Here is a 22,664-nt window from a genome sequence, read left to right on the forward strand (position 1 = left end):
AAGGGGCTTCTTGTAAAGCCTCGAGAGCCAAGTTAAGGTCCCATGATTCCAATGGCCTTTTATAGGGAGGCGCCACATGGGAAACTCCCTGAAAGAACGTCCTCACCTGCAATTTGGTGGCAATTTTGTGTTGGAATAGAACTGACAAAGCTGAAATCTGACTCTTGAGCGAGCTAAGTGCGAGACCCGACTTTAATCCGGATTGTAAGAATTCCAATACGGAAGGGATGGCGAACAGAGGGGGAACGACCATGCGAAAAGATCTTCCAAGTGCGGTGATAAATGCACATGGACACGGGCTTCCTAGCACTAATCATGGTGGAGATCACCTCGTGAGAAAAACCAGCGTGTTCTTGAATCCAGGATTCAACGGCCACGCCGTGAAAGACAGGGCCCCAGAGTTCTGGTGGTAAATCGGGCCCTGTGAGAGAAGATCCATTTGATCTGGAAGTCGCCAGGGAACATCAGCAACAAGTTGGACTAGTCCGGCGTACCATGCCCGGCGTGACTAGGATCACTGGTACCCCCTATGCTCTGATTTTCTTGATGACCCTTGGAAGCAAGAGGAGAGGGGGAAAAATGTACGAGAGTCAAAACTGGTGCCATGGGAGAACTAGGGCGTCTGCTCCGAAGGCGCAATCGGGCAATGAACCGGGGAACCTTGTTTAATCTTGAGGCTATGAGATCCACATCCGGAGTCCCCCTGCGATGGCAAATCTGCTGAAAAACTTCCGGATGAAGGGACCACTCTCCTGAGGAGAGGCTCTGGCGACTGAGAAAATCCACCGCCCAATTTTCTACCCCCAGTATGTGGATCGCCGAGATGGGCGAACGGTTGGTCTCAGCCCAACGGAGGAAGTGACTCACTTCGTGCATGGCCATCCTGCTGCGGGTACCCCCCTGCCGGTTGATCTACGCCACAGCCATGACGTTGAGGGATTGTATCCTGATGGGGTGACTTGCGAGGAGATGGTGGAAACTCAGTAGGGCTAGTTTGATCGCTCGTATCTCCAAGATGTTGATGGGGAGGAGAGACTCTCGAATGGACCAACGACCCTGTGCCGTGTGGTGGCGAAAAACCGCACCCCAGTCAAGACGACTTGCGTCGGTGGTCACCACCAACTAACGTACTGGGAGAAAAGACTTCCCTTGATTCAGGAAGGACTTCAGTGTCCACTACCTGAGGGTCTGTCCAAGGAGAACGGGTCCTTGTCCCAAGTCAACAGCAGCGCATGTTGCAAAGTGCGGAGATGAAACTGTGCAAATGGGACCGCTTCTATCGCAGCTGCCATCTTTCCGAGAACTCTCATGCCGAAACGTATGGAGTGAGAAACTGGTCGGGAAAGCGTCCACGCTCCCTGTTGTAAGGCTCGGGACTTTGCTGGGAGCGAGAATGACCATCCCGTAGGAAGTGTCCAAGATCATTCCCAAAAAGGAAACCTGCTGAGCTGGTGCTGGAGAAGACTTTTCTAAGTTTATCTTCCAACCCAGGCGAGAAAGTGTATTTAATGTGATATTTACAGATTCCTCGCAGGCTGGAAGGGACGGACCCTTGATTAGTAGGACGTCCAGATACGCAAGTACCACCACTCTCCAGACGTGAAGAATGGCCATGACAGCCACCATGACCTTGGTAAAGACTCTGGGGGTGGTGGCGAGCCCAAAGGGCAAGGCAACGAACTGAAAGTGTTCCTCGCGAATTGGGAAGCACAGGAACTGCTGGTGGGATGGACAAATTAGGATGTGAAGGCAAGCATCCTTGATATTGAGGGATGCTAGGAACTCTCCTTTCCATGGATGCGACGACTGAACAGAGATTCCATTCTGAATCGCCGTACCTTGACAAACTGATTTAACAGCTTGAGGTCCAGTATGGGCCGCATCGTTCCGTCCTTCTTTGGGACCACAAAAAGGTTTGAATAAAAACCCTTGAACCTTTTGTGCCGAGGGACCGGAATGATGACTCAGTCCCTTTGCAGCGCATGAACGGCCCGAAGGAAGTCTTTGCCTTGGGAGTGGAGGATCGGAAAAAACAAACAAACAAACAAAAAAAAAAAACACACAACACGTGTCGGGGGGGGGGGGGAGAATTCTATTTTGTATCCGGAGGACACCAGCTCTCTGACCCACTCGTCGTGGACAACCGCGAGCCAGGTCTGCCTGAATGAAAGTAGACGACAGTCTTTGTCGGCGTCCGCAGGATACCGCAATGAGTCATTGTGTCAAGGATCTAAGATACCTGACTCCCCTAAATCCAGATGCCAATCGGCCTGGGTTTCCAAGAATGGTTATGGCCTGTATGAGACCTGGGAACCTGTGTCGCCACGTGGAGACCGACTGATCCAGAAGAGAAGGTTGTGGAGGACCAACTGGAACTGTTGCGAAAAGGCCGAAAATGAGTTGGCTGTTGATTCCGAGACGTCCGGACAGCCCTTTGTTGGGGGATTTAATTTACTCTCCCCCCCCCCCCTCCCCGGTAGTGTCAGAAATGAGCTGATCCAGTTTCTCTCCAAAAAAACGACCAGTTTGATAAGGCAGAAAAGTCAACGATCTTTTGGAGGTGGAATCCGTCCGCTAGTCGCAGAGCCATAGGGCCCTTCTAATGGAGACTGCATTTGCGGCTGCCTGTGCAGCGCAATTGGCAGCATCTAAAGAAGAGTCCACTACAAAGTCTCCTGCGTGAACTGACTAGCGACGCTGACTGCCTCCGGAAGATTGCTATTCTGGATGGCAGTTAACTAACACATCTGCCCAAGTGGCCATAGCCTTAGCCACCCAAGTCGCTGCGAAAGATGGAAAAAGTGCCGCCTCTGAAGCTTCAAAAACTCAGTGAGCAATGTAGTCAATCTGACAATCAGAGGGGTTTTTTTTATTGAAGAGTCTTCAGAAACAGATAGGAGCGTTTTGAAAGCAAGACGCGATATAGGAAGGTCCACAGAAGGGGACTGTAACCAATCCTTCATTAGGTCTGGAGCAAAAGGGCATTTAGCCTCAATAGGCTTTTGACCCGAGAACCGTTTATGTGGCCGGTCCCCATGTCTCTGGACACTGCCCTTAAACTCTGGATGGCTGACAAATACCCTGCGCACACGTTTAGCCTTTTTAAAAGAAACAATGTGTTCCGGAGCGGGAGTCTTCTCGTCCAACTTCAGAATCTTGTTGACTGACTAAGAGAATCAAGCGATTCTTGGTCATTTGGGGGATTCTGGGGTACTGACATGTCAGACTCATTATTCAGAGTCATGTTCGCTGCAAACATTGGGAGAGAGAGAGTGAGACACAGAGCTCGCAGATGCTGAAGCCCAAGCGTGACTGTGGGACGAGTCATGGGTCCACTTTCTAGAGACCTGATCATCCTTTGAACGAGTATGGCTCCTGCTGGTGGACGGTTCCCGGCCGTCGCCAGAGCCCTCCTCGGTCGGTGAGGGCACGTTTTAACTTATAGAGGAGTCCCGGAGGGAGTCTATAGCCTTGGTCAGTGACTCCTCAGACCGTGACAGGGACACAGCCCACGCAGGGGCACTAAATACAGGGGGCCCGGTGGCAGCGGCGGCGAATGGAGTTTGCGCAAAAGCCGGGTAACAATCCGTGCATAACAGATTAGTTTGGGCACTGGGCAAGGCAGTCTTGCACGTGGCAAAAAATGCAGTGTGCTTCTTAGTAGCCCTTTTGGCTTCCTTAGATTGAGACATGGTGCCCCTGAAAGGGTTACAGGCAGAGCCTGGGCTGCAGATGATGTGAATGTGCAGAGAAGGAGTTAAGCTTTCTTCTGTGGGCAGATGCAGCTTACCCACGGTCCTGATGCTGTGTCCCCAGGAGGAATAGCGGTGGCCATGCAGCGTCACCAGGAGCTGTCAATGCGCGCAACCCCGCAGCTGTCAGAGCAGGCTGAGATAAAAGACATGGCCTCCGGAAATTAGGAGGGCGCTTCTCGTTCAGAGCGAGAAGCGCCAAGGACGTGGGTGGCGGCACCAACGGTGGGCGGCGCTACGTAAATTGCAGCCTAGTCCAGCTGAAAAGCCGGGGACTAAATTTCTGGGCCTTCAAGCGCTAAGGAAGGAAAAAAACGGGGGGCCGCGACGGGGCGCTGACATACCGCTGCAGACACGAGGTCAGCGCTTCTCCCAGGGACCAGGACCCGACCCCATACCTCCAATCCGGTGCTCACACAGGCCAGGCTGTCCGGGACTGCTGATCTCATCCTCCCGGGTGATGCAGCAGAGCTGGAGGAGTTCTTAAAAGGGGTATACCTCAATCGATCCTCCCTATAAGCAGGGGGATGGAGAGGCCGTGGGGCTAATTTAGGGCATCAGAAGCGCTCCTCAGTCTCTGTGCACTCCATGCGCTTTCCCCTGTTATCCGTGCGGGGAGATCGGGACCGTGAAGGAACCGTCGCCCTGAAGAATCAGGTATGCCCCAGTCATCGCTGGAGAGGGTACGAGGAGATATACTCCGCGTTCTCGCCTGTTGGTTCAGGGGAGAGCGGGCCCCTGAAAGGGACCGTCACCCCCTTCACTCCGTTAATTAAATAAAAAATTTACAGAAAAACTCAAATAAAAACGGTGGGGTCTGAAGCCAGACCCAAGTGCCTCCTACAGACACTAAGCAAGAACTGGGGAATTCCCAGCCAGCAAGAGGGTGCATACTGCAGGGGAGGCGTTAACTTTTTTCTGTGTTCACTTAGTGTCCTCCTAGTGGCCAGCAGCATAACACCCACTGTCTGTGTCCCCCATTGAGGTGTAGGAGAAAAAAAAAAAAAAAAAAAAAAAAAAAAGTTCCTGTGCTGAGGATCTGCTGTGTACTGTGTAATGGTCGTATTTCACCATGCAGGAACATGGTCTGATCATACCACAGCTCCTGGGCAGGGATGTGAGGAAGATTATACAGACTTTACAGCACAGGATGATTTTCTCCAAGGTAAAGTTTTTTTTTGTTTGTTTTTTTTTTAAAGGCAAGGAAATGCTTTACCTTGTAAAAAGTATCAGCTGTGATCCCACACTGTCCTGTCTGTATCCTCTGCTTTTGTCCTCCCCTGCCCAGGATGTGTGGTACGATCAGACCATGTCCCTGTACGGTCAGGCACGGCCATTACACAGTACACAGCAGGGGCACAGTTATAAGATTATCTCAGGACAGGAACATTTTATTTAAAACACATCCAATTGTGGAAATTATTATTATTCCAAGATCTATTGATTAAAATGAACCTAAAAATTTCCTTTGTACATGGGAAAACTCCTTTTAAAAAGTTATTTCCCCTATCCACATTTGTTTGCAGGGCAATTGTCCTGCTCTTATCCCCATTGTGGTTGCTTTTGCAGCCCCCTAAGCTCTTACTATGACCATTTGACAGCCGTTTTAAAGCACCGAAGTTTGGGATAAGGTCCAGGGTCAAGTTCTGGTACCCGAACTGAACTTTGTACTCAAATTCAGTCTAACCCGACCTTCCATGGTTCTACTTATCCCTAGATCCCAGCAAAAAAAAAAAAAAAAAAAAAGGGAGCACGGATGAGCATTCTGTGCAGCAACATTCCCTGAACCTATATAGATTACAGAGCCGATCAGTTACCTTCTTGATCGCCGTCCAGTCCTCCAGGATATCCAAATCCCGCAGCATGTATACAATATAAGGACCTAGTGTAATAGTCAAGGAGAACTACATCTTTACATGGAGATCAGAAATAACAGTGATGTTAGCAGACCTTTTACACAAGTCATAATGAACCAGAAACAGAAATATCTTACTTTAACCGCTGCAGCCAATCACTGGAACCAGGAGTCTTACCAACTGTACTGGCTTCACTGCTGAAAGCAGTGATGGTCTGTCGACATGGATACAAAGGTTTCCTTCCTCAACACAACATATCTTGTACTATAGACCTAGCAGTTCAGTAACTTTTTGTTTAGTTCCTCCCCCTTTGGTGATTGACAGCTCTGGCTTTACAGGGGGCAGGGGAGGATAAAGATAGGTGAAAAACAAGTAGGTGGATATGCGCAATCAACAGTTTGGCCACGTCAAGGGTGCACCGAGCACCTGTGTTTGGTTTGAACAGAAGACAAAATTATGTAGATGGGTCAGGAGTCCGCAATCACACACAATTACTGTTCCAGCAAAACTAAAATTTCCAACGGCAGATTACATAAAGGATACCAGAAACCAATGGGACCCTCCTCTTCTTCGACCGAAACGGATCCCATTTTCTGCGGCTTCGTTTTGACCTCAACTCTTCATCCCACCATTCTAATGAACGAAAAAAGGAGATTTTTGTGTACTCACAGTAAAATCTCTTAGCCTCTAATTGGGGGACACAGAACCATGGGTGTTATGCTGCTGTCCACTAGGAGGCGAAACTATGCATAATCTGAAAAAGATTAACTATGGCTCCTCCTCTGCAGTATACACCCCTGGACGGCATCAGCCTTCTCCAGTTTCGTGCAAAAGCATTAGGAAGAACATAACAAACATAACCATGCCTGTAAGAAGGCCACTCTGTACGAGCTCAAAGAACAAATATGAGAACTGAACCGTAACAACGGCCCATAAGGGCAACAGGGTGGGAGCTGTGTCCCCCAATTAGAGGCTAAGAGAAAGAGATTTTACGGTGAGTACACAAAAATCTCCTTTACTCTGTCGCCTCATTGGGGGACACAGAACCATGGGACGTCCCAAAGCAGTCCCTGGGTGGGAAGCAATGGACGAATATTGTGCTAGCAGGTCCCTAAACTTGGGGCACTGCCGCCTGCAGAACCCGTCCACCCAGGCTCGCATCTGCTGAGGACTGGGTATGAACACTGCAGTGTTTCGTAAATGTGTGTAGGCTAGTCTAAGTGGCAGCCTTACACACTTGTTGTGCCGAATGGCCCAGGAGGCCCCTACTGCCTGCGTAGTGCGCGCCGTGATACCGGCCCGTAAGAGGAGAGTTGTTAAGGCGGTAAGCCTCTTGTATGGTGGACTTGATCCACCTGGCAAGGGTAGCTTTGGAAGCCGGCAGACCCTTGCGAACGCCTTCCGGAAGAAGGAAAAGGGAATCAGACTTCCGGAAGGGTGCAGTCCTAGACACGTATATACACAATGCCCTGACGAGGTCAAGCGTATGCAGAGCCTTCTCCACTATGAACCGGAACAAGGGACGGCAGTGAAATTTCCTCATTAAGGTGGAAGTTGGACACAAGCTTCGGAAGGAAGGATGGTACTGTACGGAGAACCACCTTGTCCTGGTGAAAAGCTAGGAAGGGCCGTCTGCAGGAGAGTGCTGACAATTCAGACACCCTGCGTAGCGAGGTGATTGCCACCAGAAAAACCACCTTCTGTGGCAATGCGGAGTGGGACTTCCTTAAGGGGTTCGAAAGGTGGTGCCTGCAATGCTGTCAGGACCAGGTTGAGATCCCACGTTTCCTGTGGACATCTGTAGGGGGGAGCTAATCAAGAAACTCCCTGGAGAAAAGTCCTTACTTGTGGCTTGTTAGCAATACGCCTTTGGAAAAGCACTGAAAGCGCTGACACCTGGCTCTTAAGCAAGCCTAGGGATAGCCTGGCGTCAAGGCCCGATTGAAGGAAACCAAGTACCTTTGGGATGGAATAAGGGAGTGGGACCTGTCCGTGAGATTCGCACCAGGTAAAGAAAGCTCTCCAGGTACGGTAATAGATCTTGGCGGAGGCTGGCTTCCCTGCCCTGATCATGGTCGTAATGACGTCCGGTGAGAGCCCTGCCTGGGTTAGAACCCAGGTCTCAAGGGCCACGCCGTCAAACTGAGATCCCCCGAGTTCTGATGGAAGAACGGACCTTGTGACAGAAGGTCGTGACGGTCGGGGAGACGCCAGGGGGCGTCTGCTGTAAGTTGTACGATGTCGGCGTACCATGTACGTCTGGGCCAGTCCGGCGCGATCAGGATGGTTGGAACTCCCTCTTGTTTGATCTTCCTCATGACCCTGGAGATCAGGGGGAGGGGTGGAAAAATGTACAGGAGCTGGAACTGGGTCCAGTCATGAACCAGGGCATCCGCTCCGAGTGACCGCGGGTCGCGTGTCCTGGCCATGAAATTGGAGACCTTGGCATTGAGATGGGATGCCATTAGGTCCACATCCGGGGTCCCCCAGCGATGGCAGATCTGGTGAAAAATTTCAGGATGGAGAGATCATTAGGTCTAGTATGGGCCGGACGTTGCCTCCTTTCTTGGGGACTACGAATAGATTGGAGTAGAACCCTCGGAAGCGTTCGGTCGCGGGAACCAGCACTACGACTCCTGCTTGAAGGAGAGAGGAGACCGCTTGGTGGAAGGCACGAGCCTTGTCTGGCTGTTTTGGTGGACTGGAAGTGAACAGTATCTTGTATCCAGAAGACACTATTTCCCTGACCCACCCGTCTTCTGTAATAGGCAGCCAGACTTGCTGAAAGAGTAAGTCGTCCGCCTACTGGTGGGGTTTCTTCCGGAGTTCGTGAGTCATGATGAGGCAAAATTCTGAGGTTTTCCTCCTTTGGGCTTCGCCTGGCCTGCTTTCGACTGCCAGGTCCTGTCCGGCCTCTGCGCCGCCCGTGGGTTGTCCCTGCGTGGAGAGCGGTTACGATTTTGTGATGGGCGCAAGACGGACCAGCCCAAAGAATTCCAAAAGGATCGGAATCGTGTTTGGTTACGCCGTTTAAACGCGCGTTTAGGTTTTAGTTGGAGGGAGAGAGGTACTCTTTCCCCCAGTGGCATTGGATATCATTGTGTCCAACTTTTCACCGAAAAGCAGTCCACTGAGGTACGGGAGATGCGTGAGGGACTTCTTTGAGGCCGCATCTGCTTTCCATTCCCGCAGCCAGAGGATACGCCGAGTTGTTATGGCGTTTGCTGCTATCCCCTGTTATGAATGGGTCACTGAGGAGGAAAAACCTAAACATGCTAAGCCCAGAAAAACCAGAGAGGTTGGTAACTATGCAGATTGCAGATCCCCGATCCTAACCACACAACTAGCAGCAGCCGTGGAGCATACCTACGATGAACCCAGATGCCTCGTCACGGCTAGAGGACTAAATAAGCCAAAAGCAAGAAAAGGGGAAAACCCTAACTGCCCCAGAGCAGACCCCAAAAGGAATAGACAGCCCCCACACATGTATTGACAGTGAAACAAGATGAAAACACAAACATAGGCAGGAAAATAGGCTGAGCAAACGATGGGGCCCAAACTAACTAGAAAGGAGAGGAAAGGAAAGACACTGTCTGCAATCTGCCCAAAACCCTACAAAATAAAATGTCCAAACACTTCTGATAACAAAACTAACCCTGAAGTCACTAGACTTCTCCCACTATATCAGCACTCTGAAATATTCTGAGACAGTGCAAAAAGAGGCCAATCTAATAAGGGACAAAAAGCAAATTGGCAAATACAGATAAATAAGAGTGGAAATTCAGCACAGCCCCAGCCGGGGCTGGCTGACCACACAAAAAACTGAATAGAACAACAAAATCAAGTGTGAACATTAGCAGAGAAACTTAGCTTGAGCTGACTGGAACAGAGCTGAGAACCAAGACCTGACAAGCAGAAGGAATCACCAGCACCAGAGTAGGGCGTCGGCTGTCTTGAATCCAATCTGAGATTCCTGAGGTCCAATCGTCATCCTCATTATCAGGTTGCAGATCTCTGCTGACTAAATCAGCCTCACTACCTCCTGTTACCACCAGAGGGAGCCTGGAAGGAGAACTCACAACTGGTAGACCAGAAAATGAACTCACAACAATCCCCGCTACACCTCTTGCGGAATCCAGGGCTGCATGAAGCATGTAATCTGCTACCACTGCTATTTGAACCGCTTGATCTGTCTCTGGTAGGGGATGGTCTAGGTGACCTGGAACTACGGTGTCTCTCCCTAGAGGGGGATGACCGTGTGCTATGGGATGACGCAGAGGAACGCGACGTGTTGGTCCGCTTACATCTGGGAGAGCCAGAAATGGCCTGTCCCTGAGTGGAGCTGTCCTTTTGCTGGGTAACGCTCATAGCCGAGACATGACCCTGCAGAGCCTGGAGTAATGTGGAGGTTAGGTTATCTATGGACTGCGTCATAGACTGCATAGAATGCATAAAAGCAGTCCTGCCTGGTTCTCTTGTACCTTGAGCCCGGCATAGTGCGCAGAAGGGCAGGCTATGGGAGAGCCCTACAGGGGTGGATATGCAGGGGAAACTTATGAGAGAGAACCTTACAGGAAATCCGGATTCACAGCCAAGCAAAAAAAAAAATAAAACCCGAGCTGTGATCTTACCCCACCAGTGTGCCCCTAGGTCCATCGCCGCAGATCCACAGTCCTGTGCCCCCCGGAGACTGGCTGTCGTGGTACTCTGATGCCTGCGTCAGAAAAGGCCGCCGAGAGGATGAGGAGGGAGAAGAAGGGACGGAGAGCTGAGAAAGAGCGCGCAGAGATGTGTAAAAACGCGCCCTTTCTGTCTCGATCCGCCCTTTCTATGACACTGTAGAGTCATATTTGTCACCCGGGGGGGGGGGGGGGCGGAGAGGAGGCGGCGACCTAAGCTAGGCCGAAGCCACGGCCTGAATTAGATATCGATGCCCAGAAAGGGCTCCAGGCCGGGGCGGAAGTCTGGGGGGGGGGGGTCAGATCTTAACCGGACCCCCCCGGATTGGAAGGCAGGCTAGCGGTGGGGCCACAATCGGAAGCAGGGCCCTGTGATGGGTCCCCCTGAGGCGCTATGGAGCTGTTGCTGCCGCAGAGACAGGGGCGCAGGGAGCCCTGTCTCTGTATGTGCCATGCCTACCCGCACTCCCCCCCCCAGCCTCGACAGGAGTCCGCAGCTGGGCTGGGGTCCCTGGATACAGTGAGCTGCAGATTACCGAAGTACAGGCCCTACCTGAGGCGTCTCAACCTAATACCCCCAGAGGGGTATTAGGGAGGGTGCTGCTGTCACCATCAGGGGGCGTCTTCCTCGCCTCGACCTCAACCCAAGACCAAAAGGAATTGGGGAAGGAGGGGGGGGGGGGGGTCTCAACTTCGAGCCAGCACCCGCAGGACTGGGGAAGGAGCGACATGGGGAACGGCCATCTCTACTTCAACCGGGCACCCCATAATAGGGGGCCGAGGAAGGAGCCATGCCGGGAGTCTCACAGGAGACCCGCTTTTCTTCATCTGTCATCCAGGAAAGAAACGGAGTGAAAAAAAAAAAAATAAAATAATTCTTTAGGTGAGCCTCCTTGCGACACTAAGCAAAAACTGGAGAAGGCTGACGCCGTCCAGGGGTGTATACTGCAGAGGAGGAGCCATAGTTAATCTTTTTCAGATTATGCATAGTGTCACCTCCTAGTGGACAGCAGCATAACATCCATGGTTTTGTGTCCCCCAATGAGGCGACAGTAACATGCTAGGCAGGCTGCTGTTTATTCAGGGTAAAAGGCTATGGGACCCGTGTGCTGCTCCATAGGGTGTGAAAACACTTTACTTACTGTTTAGCTATTGAAACGCTAACAGTTAGCATCCATCAATCTGCTGGTGCAGGCAGGCATTCTCCACGCAAAATAGCATTATACCTAGTGATGAGCGAACGTCCGGGATAAGGTGTTATCTGAACACTCGTGTACTAACTGAGTGTCTTTGGCGCGCTCAAAAAAACATGTACGAGTCCCCGCGCCTGCATGTCCTGTGGCTGTTCGACAACCGCAACAGATGCAGTGATCACCTAACAAACAGCATGTGTTGCCGCTGTCGAGCAGCCGGGAGACATGCAGCTGCGGGGACTCAAACATATTTTTCGAGCACGCCGAAAACACTCGGTTTGCACCCGAGCATGCTCAGATAACACCTTATACGTTTGCTCATCACTAGTTATAACAAATCCCCTTCCCAATTCCTGGGAACTGTATAAGTAAACACAAGTGTATCTAAAAGTCAGTGTACAATATAAGGCGGTATTCACACAATATAAAGAATCATAGAATCGTAGAGTTGGAATGGACCTCCTGGGCCATCTGGTCCAACCCCCTGCTTTGATGACGTTTCATACCGGATGAAATGTCGATGCTCTGCCGATCTTCCTCCAGCCTCTGGATCCGCTCTAGAAGCTCGCACTGCATGTTATCGAACAGGAGAATCTTCTCACTCTGCAAACACAACATAATACTTGTGTAAATGAACGATTAACAAGAGTGAATATGATATTCTAGTAATAAAGGTTTCAATATCTAATCAATCGCAATATTCTAGCAGGTCCTGGAAGGGTTTCACAAGTCATCTTCTGGCCAGCGTTAGTGATCCTCTGCATTCATAGCTTAGCAGTTGCTTTACGATGAATGCAGTTAGCCGATTCATACCGCTCAACTACTGGCTGCATAAATCAAACTGGCTCCGTTATTGCAGCCATGCTGGATTCAGAGAAAATATACACTTGTAAACGGAGGTGTGGACGAGGTGATTAGGATGAATTGTCCAAGAGGAAGTTGCTTCTCCCCAGACTCACCCCATGTATGTCTAAAGAAACACATCAATTCAGGGGACAAGGTTGGAGAGAAGTCATATTGTTCATCTGCACGTATCCAATAACAGAGCAGTTGTTCAGGCAGCAAGAATCATCGGTCAGGTTCCCTTTAAAGTGAATCTGTCAATAGGATGAACCCTCCTAAGCTGTCTAAATGACAATGTTGTTCATAGGAAGCTGAATATTATAATACCTTGATATCTGCAATCCGATGTCTTATTCCAGAGAAATCCACATTTTTCTTATATGCAAATGAGCTGTTAAGATCTCTGGGCCGGACATAGATCTCCCCGAGAATCTGCCTGCAGAGCTTATTATAAAATGAGTAAAGCCCCCGTTACACACTGCGATATCGCTAGCAATATCGCTGTAAAGTCACCGATTTTGTGACGTTGCAGCGATATTGCTAGCGATATCGCTGTGTCTGATACTTACCTCCGACCGGCTCCCCCGCTGGTTATGGCTGATCGCGCGAGAAGCTCCTGGACCATTCCTCGTTGGCCGCTTCCTGTGGCGCTGACGAGCGACGCGTTGACGCGGGCGGGAGGACGCAGGATCGCTGCGTCTGACAGGTAAGTAGCGATCCCCATCCCCAGCGATGTCGCTAGTGAGATCTGCCTGTGTGGCAGCTCACTAGCAACCACCTAGCGATGTACCAGCAATCCTGACCGCGTCATATCGCTGGTCGGGATCACTGGTGCATCGCTAGGTGTAACGGTACCCTTACCAATGTGAGAAAGACTGAAGCAGAACAGAAGAACTGATCTCTGTCTCATAACACATTAGCAGTCACAGCTCTGCTGTATTGTATCCCTGTCTGCCTGTGAGCTGGAAGCACCGAGAGGAACCTGCAGATGTGTCAGTTATATCGCACACAGCTCTGCAGTGAGATCAGGAGAGTGGCCATTACAGGTCTCACACTGCCCCTTTTATTTACAATAATCTCTGGAGGCAGATTCTCTGAGAGATCTATGCCCGGACCATAGATCTTAGTTCATTTACAAATAATAAAATCATGGAGTTCTCTTGAAGACGACATCAGATTGCACATCTCAAGGGATCATTCTGCTTTCTATGATCTACATGCCCATATAGTCAACTTAAGAGGTTTGATCCCTTCAGGAAAAAGACCACTGTTGATTTCCTGAAGAGTCTTCGCTTTGAGAAACTCAGTGGGTCTGCCAGCATCTTAAAGACTTTGGGTGTGGTTCAAGGATTCTTGCTACATGTCTAAGAAAAAAAATGAAAAGTTGCAATTTTTTTTTTTTGCGCAGCGCAAAGTTTTGCAAACTAATGCAACTTCTGGCACTTCCAAGCCATTGTCCCCTTCTCCCAGCTCAGTCTCCGGGTGACACCAGCTCATTGGGTTTTTGCAAAGTTTCCTGTTGAACGGAAAAAAAAAAAAAAAAAAAAAAAAAAAAGAGGAGATAGTATTACAGAAGACTGTTTTTACCTCTAGATGTTGCTTTGCACCCTGCAATTCACATTCATATCGATTTTTGATGACATCCAGACAAAATCCCTTATAGATGCCTAAAATGAGAGAGATAGACGTGACTCCTGGGAGATCTGTCCTGTGGTGGCAGCTACCGCACCAGATCAGCTCCCCGGTATCGGAAATAAGATGCTACCTGCCACTTCAATGCGGATTTTCATGTTATTCTGCAAGTCTGCCAGAGGACTGAGGTACTCCAAGGCTTTACCGCACGTCACCTCTTCCAATTTGGCTTTTAGCTGGCTTAATCGTTCCTTAAATAACCTGGAGACAATATTTCAGCATAATACATCCATATCCCAGTCATTATAATACTATGCAGGGTTAATAAACTAATGAAGAGCAATGATATTCAGGCTCTGGGAATAATCAAACCTGATCGGATGCTGTATAGATTCTGTATGGACAAACAGTCTACGATCAGCTTAAGGCCATGTTCACACATTCAGTATTTTACATCAGTATTTGTAAGCCAGAATCAGGAGAGGAACAATAATAGAAACCCGTCACCACTTCTGTATGAATCACCCACTCCTGGATTTGGCTTACAAATACTGATGTAAAATACAGAATGTGGGAATGTGGGCAGAGGCAGGAGCCGGCCATACAGCAGAGGCGAGGGTTACTCACTTTTCCTTCAGTTCCGAGAACTGCTTTTCCAGATGGCACATCTCATCAAGACACTCATTTCTGCGACGTTCACAATCCAAGTCATCCATATCTATCAAGAGGAAAGACTGTTTCATACAATACACCCGATTTCATTTAAGTGATCACGTTTTGTAACGGTTATAAGTTTGGGTAATTTTTTTTTTTTTGCAATTTAGAAAACGTTTGTAGTCCGTATACCATGGGGAAAATAAGTATTTGATACATTGCCGATTTTGCATGTTTTCCCACCTAAAAGAATGGAAAGATCTTTAATTTTTGTCGTAGGTACACTTCACCTGTGAGAGACAGAATCTAAAAAAAAAAAAAAAAATAAAAAAAACAGAAAAATCACATTGTATGATTTTTACATAATTAATTTGCATTTTGTTGCATGAAATTATTTGATACAATAGAGATTTTAATATTTGGTGCAGAAACCTTTGTTTGCAGTTAGAGGTCAGACGTTTCCTGTAGTTCTTGACCAGGTTTGCACACACTGCAGCAGGGATTTTGGCCCACTCCTCTGGATAGATCTTCTCCAGATCTTTCAGGTGTTGGGGCCATCACTGGACAACTTTGGAGTTTCAGCTCCTTTCAAGTATTTTCTATTGAGTTCAGGTCTGCAGACTGGCTATGCCACTCCAGGACCTTGAAATGCTTCTTACGGAGCCATTCCTGTTGTGAACTCATTTTCTGGTTTACCTCTGGCTTCTGGTGAGGGTGGTGGAGCTGGCTGTGTTGACAGAGGAGTCGTGAGTTCTCCATTCAGGCACCCTCTAGTGGTGACAGTAGGTAATGAAGATGAACTAAATGGCAGAGACCTGCCACCTGAGGAGGAGGACTGTGAGTGGACATCAGGAGTCTCTGACTGGATTTAAGACAGCCGACTCCCCAATTTTGTGCTGGTGATTTTCCTGCCCTGAGGTTCTGGTTTCCAGTTCTGTTCCTGCCTTCTCAAGCTAAGTGAGCTCTGCTATTTTTTCACATGAGATTTGGTCTGGTTCACTCAGTTTTTGTGGTCAGCCAGCCCCTGCTGGGGCTGTGCTGAATTTCCATTCTTATGTCTGTCTATGCCAGTTTGCTTTTTGTCCCTGATCAGATTGGTCTCTTTTTGCTCTGTCTTTAGAATATACCAGAGTGCTGATATAGGGAATTGAAGTCTAGCGACTTCAGGGTTTTTGCTATCAGAAAGTGTTGGACATTTTTTGGCAGGGTTTTGTGCGTGATTGCAGACTGCATCTTGCCTTTCCTTTCTAGTTAGTGTGGGCCCCATCGTTTGCTCAGCCTATTTTTCTATCTGTGTTTGTGTTTTCATCTTGTCTCACTGACAATACATGTTTGGGGGCTATCTATTGCTTTGGGGGGGTCTGCTCTGGGGCAGTTTAGATTTCCCCCTTTCTTGCTTTAGGCTTATTTAGTCCTCCGGCTGTGACGAGCCATCTAGGATTCATCATAGGTACGCTCCACGGATACTGCTAGTTGTGTGGATAGGGTCAGGGGTCTGCAATCCGCTTAGTTACCAACCTCTCTGGTTTTCTGTGGCTTAGCTTGTTTTTTCCTCCTCGGTGACTCATTCATAACACATTCCTTAGTTGCCCTTGCTGTGTGTTTGGGTCATTGTCACGCTGAAGACCCAGCCATGACCCATCTTCAATGCTCTTACTGAGGGAAGGAGGTTGTTGGCCTAAATCTTGAGATACATGATCCCATCCATCCTCCCTTCAATACAGTGCAGTTGCCATGTCCACTTTGCAGAAAAGCACCCCTAAAAGAATGATGTTTCCCCCACCATGCTTCACAGTTGGGACGGTGTTCTTGGGTTCTACCCATCCTCCTTTTTCCAAACACGGCGAGTGGAGTTGATATCAAAAAGTTCTATTTTGGTCTCATCTGACCACATGACCTTCTCTCATGCCTCCTCTGGTTCATCCAGATGCTCATTGGTTAACTTCAAATGGGTCTGGACACGTTCTGGTGTGAGCAGAGGGACCTTGCATGCCCTGCAGGATCTTAATCCATGACGGCGTAGTGTGTTACTAACAGTAATGTTTGAGTCGGTGGTCTTAGCTCACTTCGGGTCATTGACCAAGTCCTCCCGTGTAGTTCTGGGCAGACTCCTGACCTTTCTCAGACTTATCCTTACCCCACAAGGCGAGATCCTGCATGGAGCCCAATTTATTTATATAACAAAAAAAAAAAAAAAAAAAAAAAAAAAAGCATGCAATGTGATTTTCAGTTTTTTTATTGATAGAGTCTGTCGATCACAGGTGAAGTGTACCTACGATAAAAATTAGACCTCTCTATTCTTCGTGGGTGGGAAAACTTGCAAGATCAGCAGAGTATCAAATACGTATTTTCCCCACTGTATCTGAAAAGGCATTCTCCATCCCTGGAAACAACAATTTTTCTTACTAAAATGTAAGTTTTTGGGGATAAAAATCTATTTTTTCGATTCAGTTTCATTCACAATGTTACAGTTTGGCTTTTATAAGCCCTTTGTTTCCCTGCACATTCAACTTTGATGTGGTCTGCGGTTATGAATGTGAAAGGAAAAAAACAAAAATAAATAAAAATACCAAACACTCCCAACGGATCATCGAAATGTAGTTAACTGACGGATTTTCAATCAACTCATTCAGTAGCCAGATATAGACAGCGTATCAGAGGATACACAAGGCAAAATGTGCAAAAAAAAAAAAAAAAGTCTGAAACCCTATAGTAAAAATTTTTTTTTTTTTTTTTTTTTTTTTTTTTTTTTTAACATATTCAAATTTCAGCAACAAAAAAACAAAACAAAAACGCCAAATGTCAAGATGTCTAAGGCCGGTTTCACATTAGCGCTTTTTAAGCGCACGCACGGCCGGGGGTAGCTCCGCCCCCGAGCCGGCTCTCTGCCCGGCGTGCCCGCCCCTTGCTTATAGCGCCGCCTCCTAGCGGACAGCGGCGCCTGCGATCGGCGCACCCTATCTTTAGCATAGGGTGCGCAGATCGTGCGCAGGCCGTGCGCTAGTTGCGCTTTGACCTGCGCTGCGCATTTCTGACGGTGCGCCGTGCGCGCCAAAATCCGAAAAGTTCGATTTTGGCGCGCACGGCGCACCGTCAAAAGTGCGCAGCGCAGGTCAAAGCGCAACTAGCGCACGGCCTGCGCACGATCTGCGCACCCTATGCTAAAGATAGGGTGCGCCGATCGCAGGCGCCGCTGTCCGCTAGGAGGCGGCGCTATAAGCAAGGGGCGGGCACGCCGGGCAGAGAGCCGGCTCGGGGGCGGAGCTACCCCCGGCCGTGCGTGCGCTTAAAAAGCGCTAATGTGAAACCGGCCTAATAAGGGTATGTGCACACTGTCTTTCTCCAAAGTTTTTGGTGCAAACCCTCCATGTTTTTTTTTTTTTTTAAGGTTGGATTTGGAAAGATTTTGCTCCAAAACCTCAAGTGACAGAACCAAAGGTCAATTCAAGAATACATGTCCTTAAGGCTGTGTGCACACGATGCAGATTTGCAGCGGTTCCGCAGCGGATTTTACCGCGCAGAAATGTTGCATTTCTGCATTGTGATGTACAGTAGCCATCAAATTAAAAAAAAAAAAAACACAAAAAACGCTGTGCAGACGCTGCGGATTTTTCCGCGGTACAAAATCCGCAGCATGTTACGTTCTTGGCGGGTGACGTCATTGGCGCGTGCGCCCAAATACTCCGGCACTGATTGATGACACTATATAAGCATCAAGGATATGGCATTTATATGTACCCCTTTTGAGAAAGCATTCAACGCGAAACGCGCGTCAGGGGGTCACAGAGGTGCACTTTGGCATACTGGCGATCATGAGTAAGTGACATTATTTAAATACTGAGGGGCATTTGACTTGTTTAAATGCTCTGGACAATATTAATTATAATCTGCATGGGTTTCCGCCCGGGATTTATTATACTATATTGCCGCTTTACACATCTTATAACTCTTGGTCACAGGACCACCATGTGTACCTTTGTTTTTGGCCTTTGTATCCCTCCTTTTCCTTTTTATTATTAAGTCATTATTGATATGTATACTCTTGTATTGTTATTTACTTGAATCAATAAATTGTTTTTTGTTGGATGTTGTTCTCTGCTCCGTTTTTCTCTGTGTGTACTCTCATTGGGAGCATTTCCTCTTCTGATTACCTTTAGGCTTTGGCCTTATTTTTTTGGATTGAAGTTATTTTCTTCAGTATTATAATTTATATATGCTTATTTTTGACTATTTCTTGTTTTCATATGTGATTTCTGTGTATTCACAGCTACTAGTCATAAGCAAATGGATTACCGTGCTCGAGACCAAACGTGGTTGTCTCAACTTCAGGAGGTTTTTAAGGAGGATACTGTTGGTATTTTTAATACGAATGGTGGTGGTGCAAAGGAACAAATTTCTAAACTTAGGACGCTGTTGCACAGACGGACGAGATTGTGGTGGAACAAGGCTTCTTTGGGGCAATATCTCACCCGCTCTTTAATTCCAAGAGGTTTACAGGTGCAAATTTTTCCTGCATTTTCTGTTGCGGACATTACATTTAAAAAAGAATGGGAGGAGACTGCTAATAAGTGCTCTCAGGGCTTTATGGAATTGTTAGTTAGGTTGGATGAAAGAAAACTGGGAGAACTGGAAAAAGAGATTGATGCGATTCAAATCTCTCTAAAAGAGACTTTAAAGGTACTGTCACACTTAGCGATGTACCAGCGATCCCGACCAGCGATATGACGCGGTCAGGATCGCTGGTACATCGCTAAGTGGTCGCTAGTGAGCTGCCACATAGGCAGATCTCACTAGCGACATCGCTGGGGACGGGGATCGCTACTTACCTGTCACACCAGGCGATCCTGCGTCCTCCCGCCCGGCTCCACGCGTCGCTCGTCCTCACAGCAGGAAGCGCCACAGGAAGCTGACGACGAGAAACAGTCCTGGACGTTCTCGCGCGATCAGCGATAACCAGCGGGGGAGCGGTCGCTGGTAAGTATCAGACACAGAGATATCGCTAGCAATATCGCTATAACGTCACTAGTTATAGCGATATTGCTAGCGATATCTCTTAGTGTGACATGCCCTTAACTGTTGACGCTTTGGACAAACTAAATGGAGACCTTGAGAAGGACCTGACAAAATGGGAACAGGAAATATGTGCTGTCAAGTCCAAAAAATTACAGAGAGATTATGCAGACTCTATGGAAAACAAAGTATATAGATGGAAGAATAGGATAACCAGGGCGAAATCTGTTCCTCAATCACGCTCTGGTTCATTATCATCTTTTACTTCCGCTGATGAAGCTAGTGTCAAATCTGATCAGACAAAGACTTTTGGGACTGATAATCCTAGGACAACAATATCGACCAGAGTTACCAGAGGGCGTCATGCCAATAAACGGAGGCAATACATATCGCCCACTCACGAACGTAGGGTTAAAAACTCTAGATTACAGGTAATAAATTTATCTTCACATATCCTTTCTGAGACACAGTTGGAGGTGTTACAATTGGGCTTGAATTTTGTCCCTAATAATGGCTTTGACTTTTTTACAGTCTTGAAAGACTTACACTTATTCTGTCGCAAATTGATCCTACGAAAATTACACCACCGTGTGGAAGGTGATATTAATGCAGTGGAACAACAAGCAGTTGCTGATTTGGAGGATCTTTTGAAAGAACAACAATCTGGCAGTGTAGGTATTGATATTGTACCACGTTCAATTATGCCACGTTCACTCGCGTTCCCTCCCTTGTCATTATGCCCACAGGTGGATATCTTTTGTAAATTGGTCACTGAGGACCTGCGAAGGATATCAGGGAGTGTATGTGGGGATAATCTTACAGCGTTGCAGAGACAAGCTCTGAGAGAGCTGCAATCCCTTGATTCTGTGGTCATAAAACCTGCTGACAAGGGAGGGAACGTGGTGATATGGCCGACAGAAAAGTATGAAAGGGAGGCATTTCGCCAACTTAGGGACAAACAAACCTATCGCATTCTGCCTGGCAACCCCACTGTACTTTTCTCTTTGGAATTGAGGGCCATCTTAGATCATGCTGATGAGTCAGGCATTGTACCGAGGAGGATTTTGGATGCCCTTGTGCCCAAATATCCAAAGGTACCTACCTTTTACTTACTTCCAAAGGTGCACAAGGATATCCGAAATCCTCCCGGAAGACCCATCGTCTCTGGCATAGGGGGGGTTGAGCGAAAACATCTGTAAATTTATTGACCACCATCTGAAACCTTTGGTTGAGACGCTCCCCTCCTACGTCAGAGATACCACTGATGTCTTAACCAAAGTCGATGGGTTGTTCTTAGAGGTAGATATGCTCTTAGTAACTATTGACATAGAGTCACTTTATACCTCTATTAGACATAGCGATGGCATTCGGGCGGTCCGCTTCTTTCTTGAGACTGCCAACTGGGATGGCCATTTTTCTGATTTTATTCTGGATTTATTGGAGTTTGCTTTGACCAAAAATTTTTTTGTTTTCAAAGACAAATTTTATTTACAGTTACAGGGGACTGCAATGGGCGCGGCGTGTGCCCTGGCCTATGCAAACCTGTTTCTTGGTTTTTGGGAGAGGCAGGTTTTCTATGGGGACGGGGCACACGCCGCGGACCAGGTGGTGGGCTGGTTTCGTTACATCGATGATGTATTGATGATATGGAGGGGTGACGAGACCAGCCTATCCAAATTTATGCAGTCCCTTAGTGTGAATTCATTCAACCTTAGATTTACATTTAATTATCATGCGAAATGTATTGATTTTTTGGATATTAAATTGTGCGTGGCAGACAATGGGTCTATTGAGACCGATTTACATCGTAAGGAAACGGCGGTGAATTCTCTTTTACATGCCACTTCGGCACACAATTTTTCTGTGATTAAAGCCATCCCAGTTGGACAATTTCTAAGAAACAGGCGGACCTGCTCGACTATGGCCCGCTTTGAACAGCAATCTGCTTGCCTCACTGAACGGTTTCGTGATAGAGGTTACAGTAATCGCTGCATTAGAGAGGGTTACAGACGTGCTAAGCGTACTAAAAGGGAAGAACTTCTTGTATCTTCACCTAGGAAGCCCTTGACTGATTCTAAGGAGGTGAGATTTATTTCAACTTCTAACTGTCGTTGGGATCAGATTCGTGATGTATTAACTAAACACTGGTCAGTCCTACATACGGACAAGACCTTGGCTGGAATTTACCACAGCGTCCTTTGATGGTACAGCGTAGGGGGAGGAACCTGAAAGACCATTTGGTCAAAAGTCACTACACAACTAAGTCGCAATTCATTTTCAATATGAGTAATCCTAGGGTCGGATGTTACCCTTGCGGTACGTGTGTCGCGTGCCCCAATATCCTTAGAAGTGGGACCTTCAGTACATCTGATGGGAGCAGGGAGTACAGAATACGTGAATATATCTCATGTAACACAACTCACGTAATATACTATGCAACATGCCCCTGCCCCCTGATTTATGTAGGTCTCACTTCGAGGGAGTTAAAAGTACGGACGCGCGAGCATGTCCGTGACATCGCTGCCGCAAGGGACGCTGTGGATCCCACTTTACTCAAGACTCTACCGAGACATTTTTTGTTATGCCATGGTTCTGATCCCAGTGGCCTTAGGGTGAGGGGCATTGATAGGGTTCACGGCGGGGTCAGGGGTGGCAATTTGGTCCGCCTTCTGGCACAACGTGAGTGTAGGTGGATAGTGACTCTTGACACTATTACACCTAAGGGACTTAATGAAAAACTTACCTTCGTCCCTTTTCTTTAGAAATAAACTCTCCCCCCCCCCCCTTTTTTTGCCTTTCTACCCATCTTTGTCTTAGTCTCTGCGGCAGCGTCCGTTCATGTATCTATGCCTATACATATATACATGTGTGTGCGCATTTGTATGCATGTAATGTATGCCCTTAAAAATGAATTTGCACCACCATCCCACGTTTTAATATTGCATTTTAATTTTGTCATGTCTTTTTGTCTTTTAGTTTTTTCCTTTATAGTTATTGCCTTGCCGGATTTTAATCTTTGGAACCTATGTTGGTTATGATGCCCCA

At 47.8% G+C, this 22,664-nt stretch overlaps 1 protein-coding gene across 3 annotated transcripts in view; it reads right to left on the reverse strand.

The window, feature by feature from the left end:
* The window catches only part of BRMS1 (BRMS1 transcriptional repressor and anoikis regulator), a 45,142-nt gene that overhangs the window by 16,688 nt on the left and 5,790 nt on the right, over positions 1-22,664 (reverse strand). For all 3 annotated transcript variants that reach the window (XM_073563250.1, XM_073563251.1, XM_073563252.1), the window contains exons 3-8: positions 14,583-14,673; positions 14,089-14,216; positions 13,911-13,990; positions 11,987-12,083; positions 6,152-6,241; positions 5,570-5,634 (exon numbers count right to left, since the gene is read on the reverse strand). In XM_073563250.1, coding sequence (XP_073419351.1) covers positions 5,570-5,634; positions 6,152-6,241; positions 11,987-12,083; positions 13,911-13,990; positions 14,089-14,216; positions 14,583-14,673 — 551 coding nt within the window. The remainder of the gene's footprint in view (positions 1-5,569; positions 5,635-6,151; positions 6,242-11,986; positions 12,084-13,910; positions 13,991-14,088; positions 14,217-14,582; positions 14,674-22,664) is intronic.

Source organism: Dendrobates tinctorius, unplaced genomic scaffold (genome assembly GCF_039654945.1).
Source record: "Dendrobates tinctorius isolate UK_male_01 unplaced genomic scaffold, ASM3965494v1 ptg000384l, whole genome shotgun sequence".
NCBI lineage: Eukaryota > Metazoa > Chordata > Amphibia > Anura > Dendrobatidae > Dendrobates > Dendrobates tinctorius.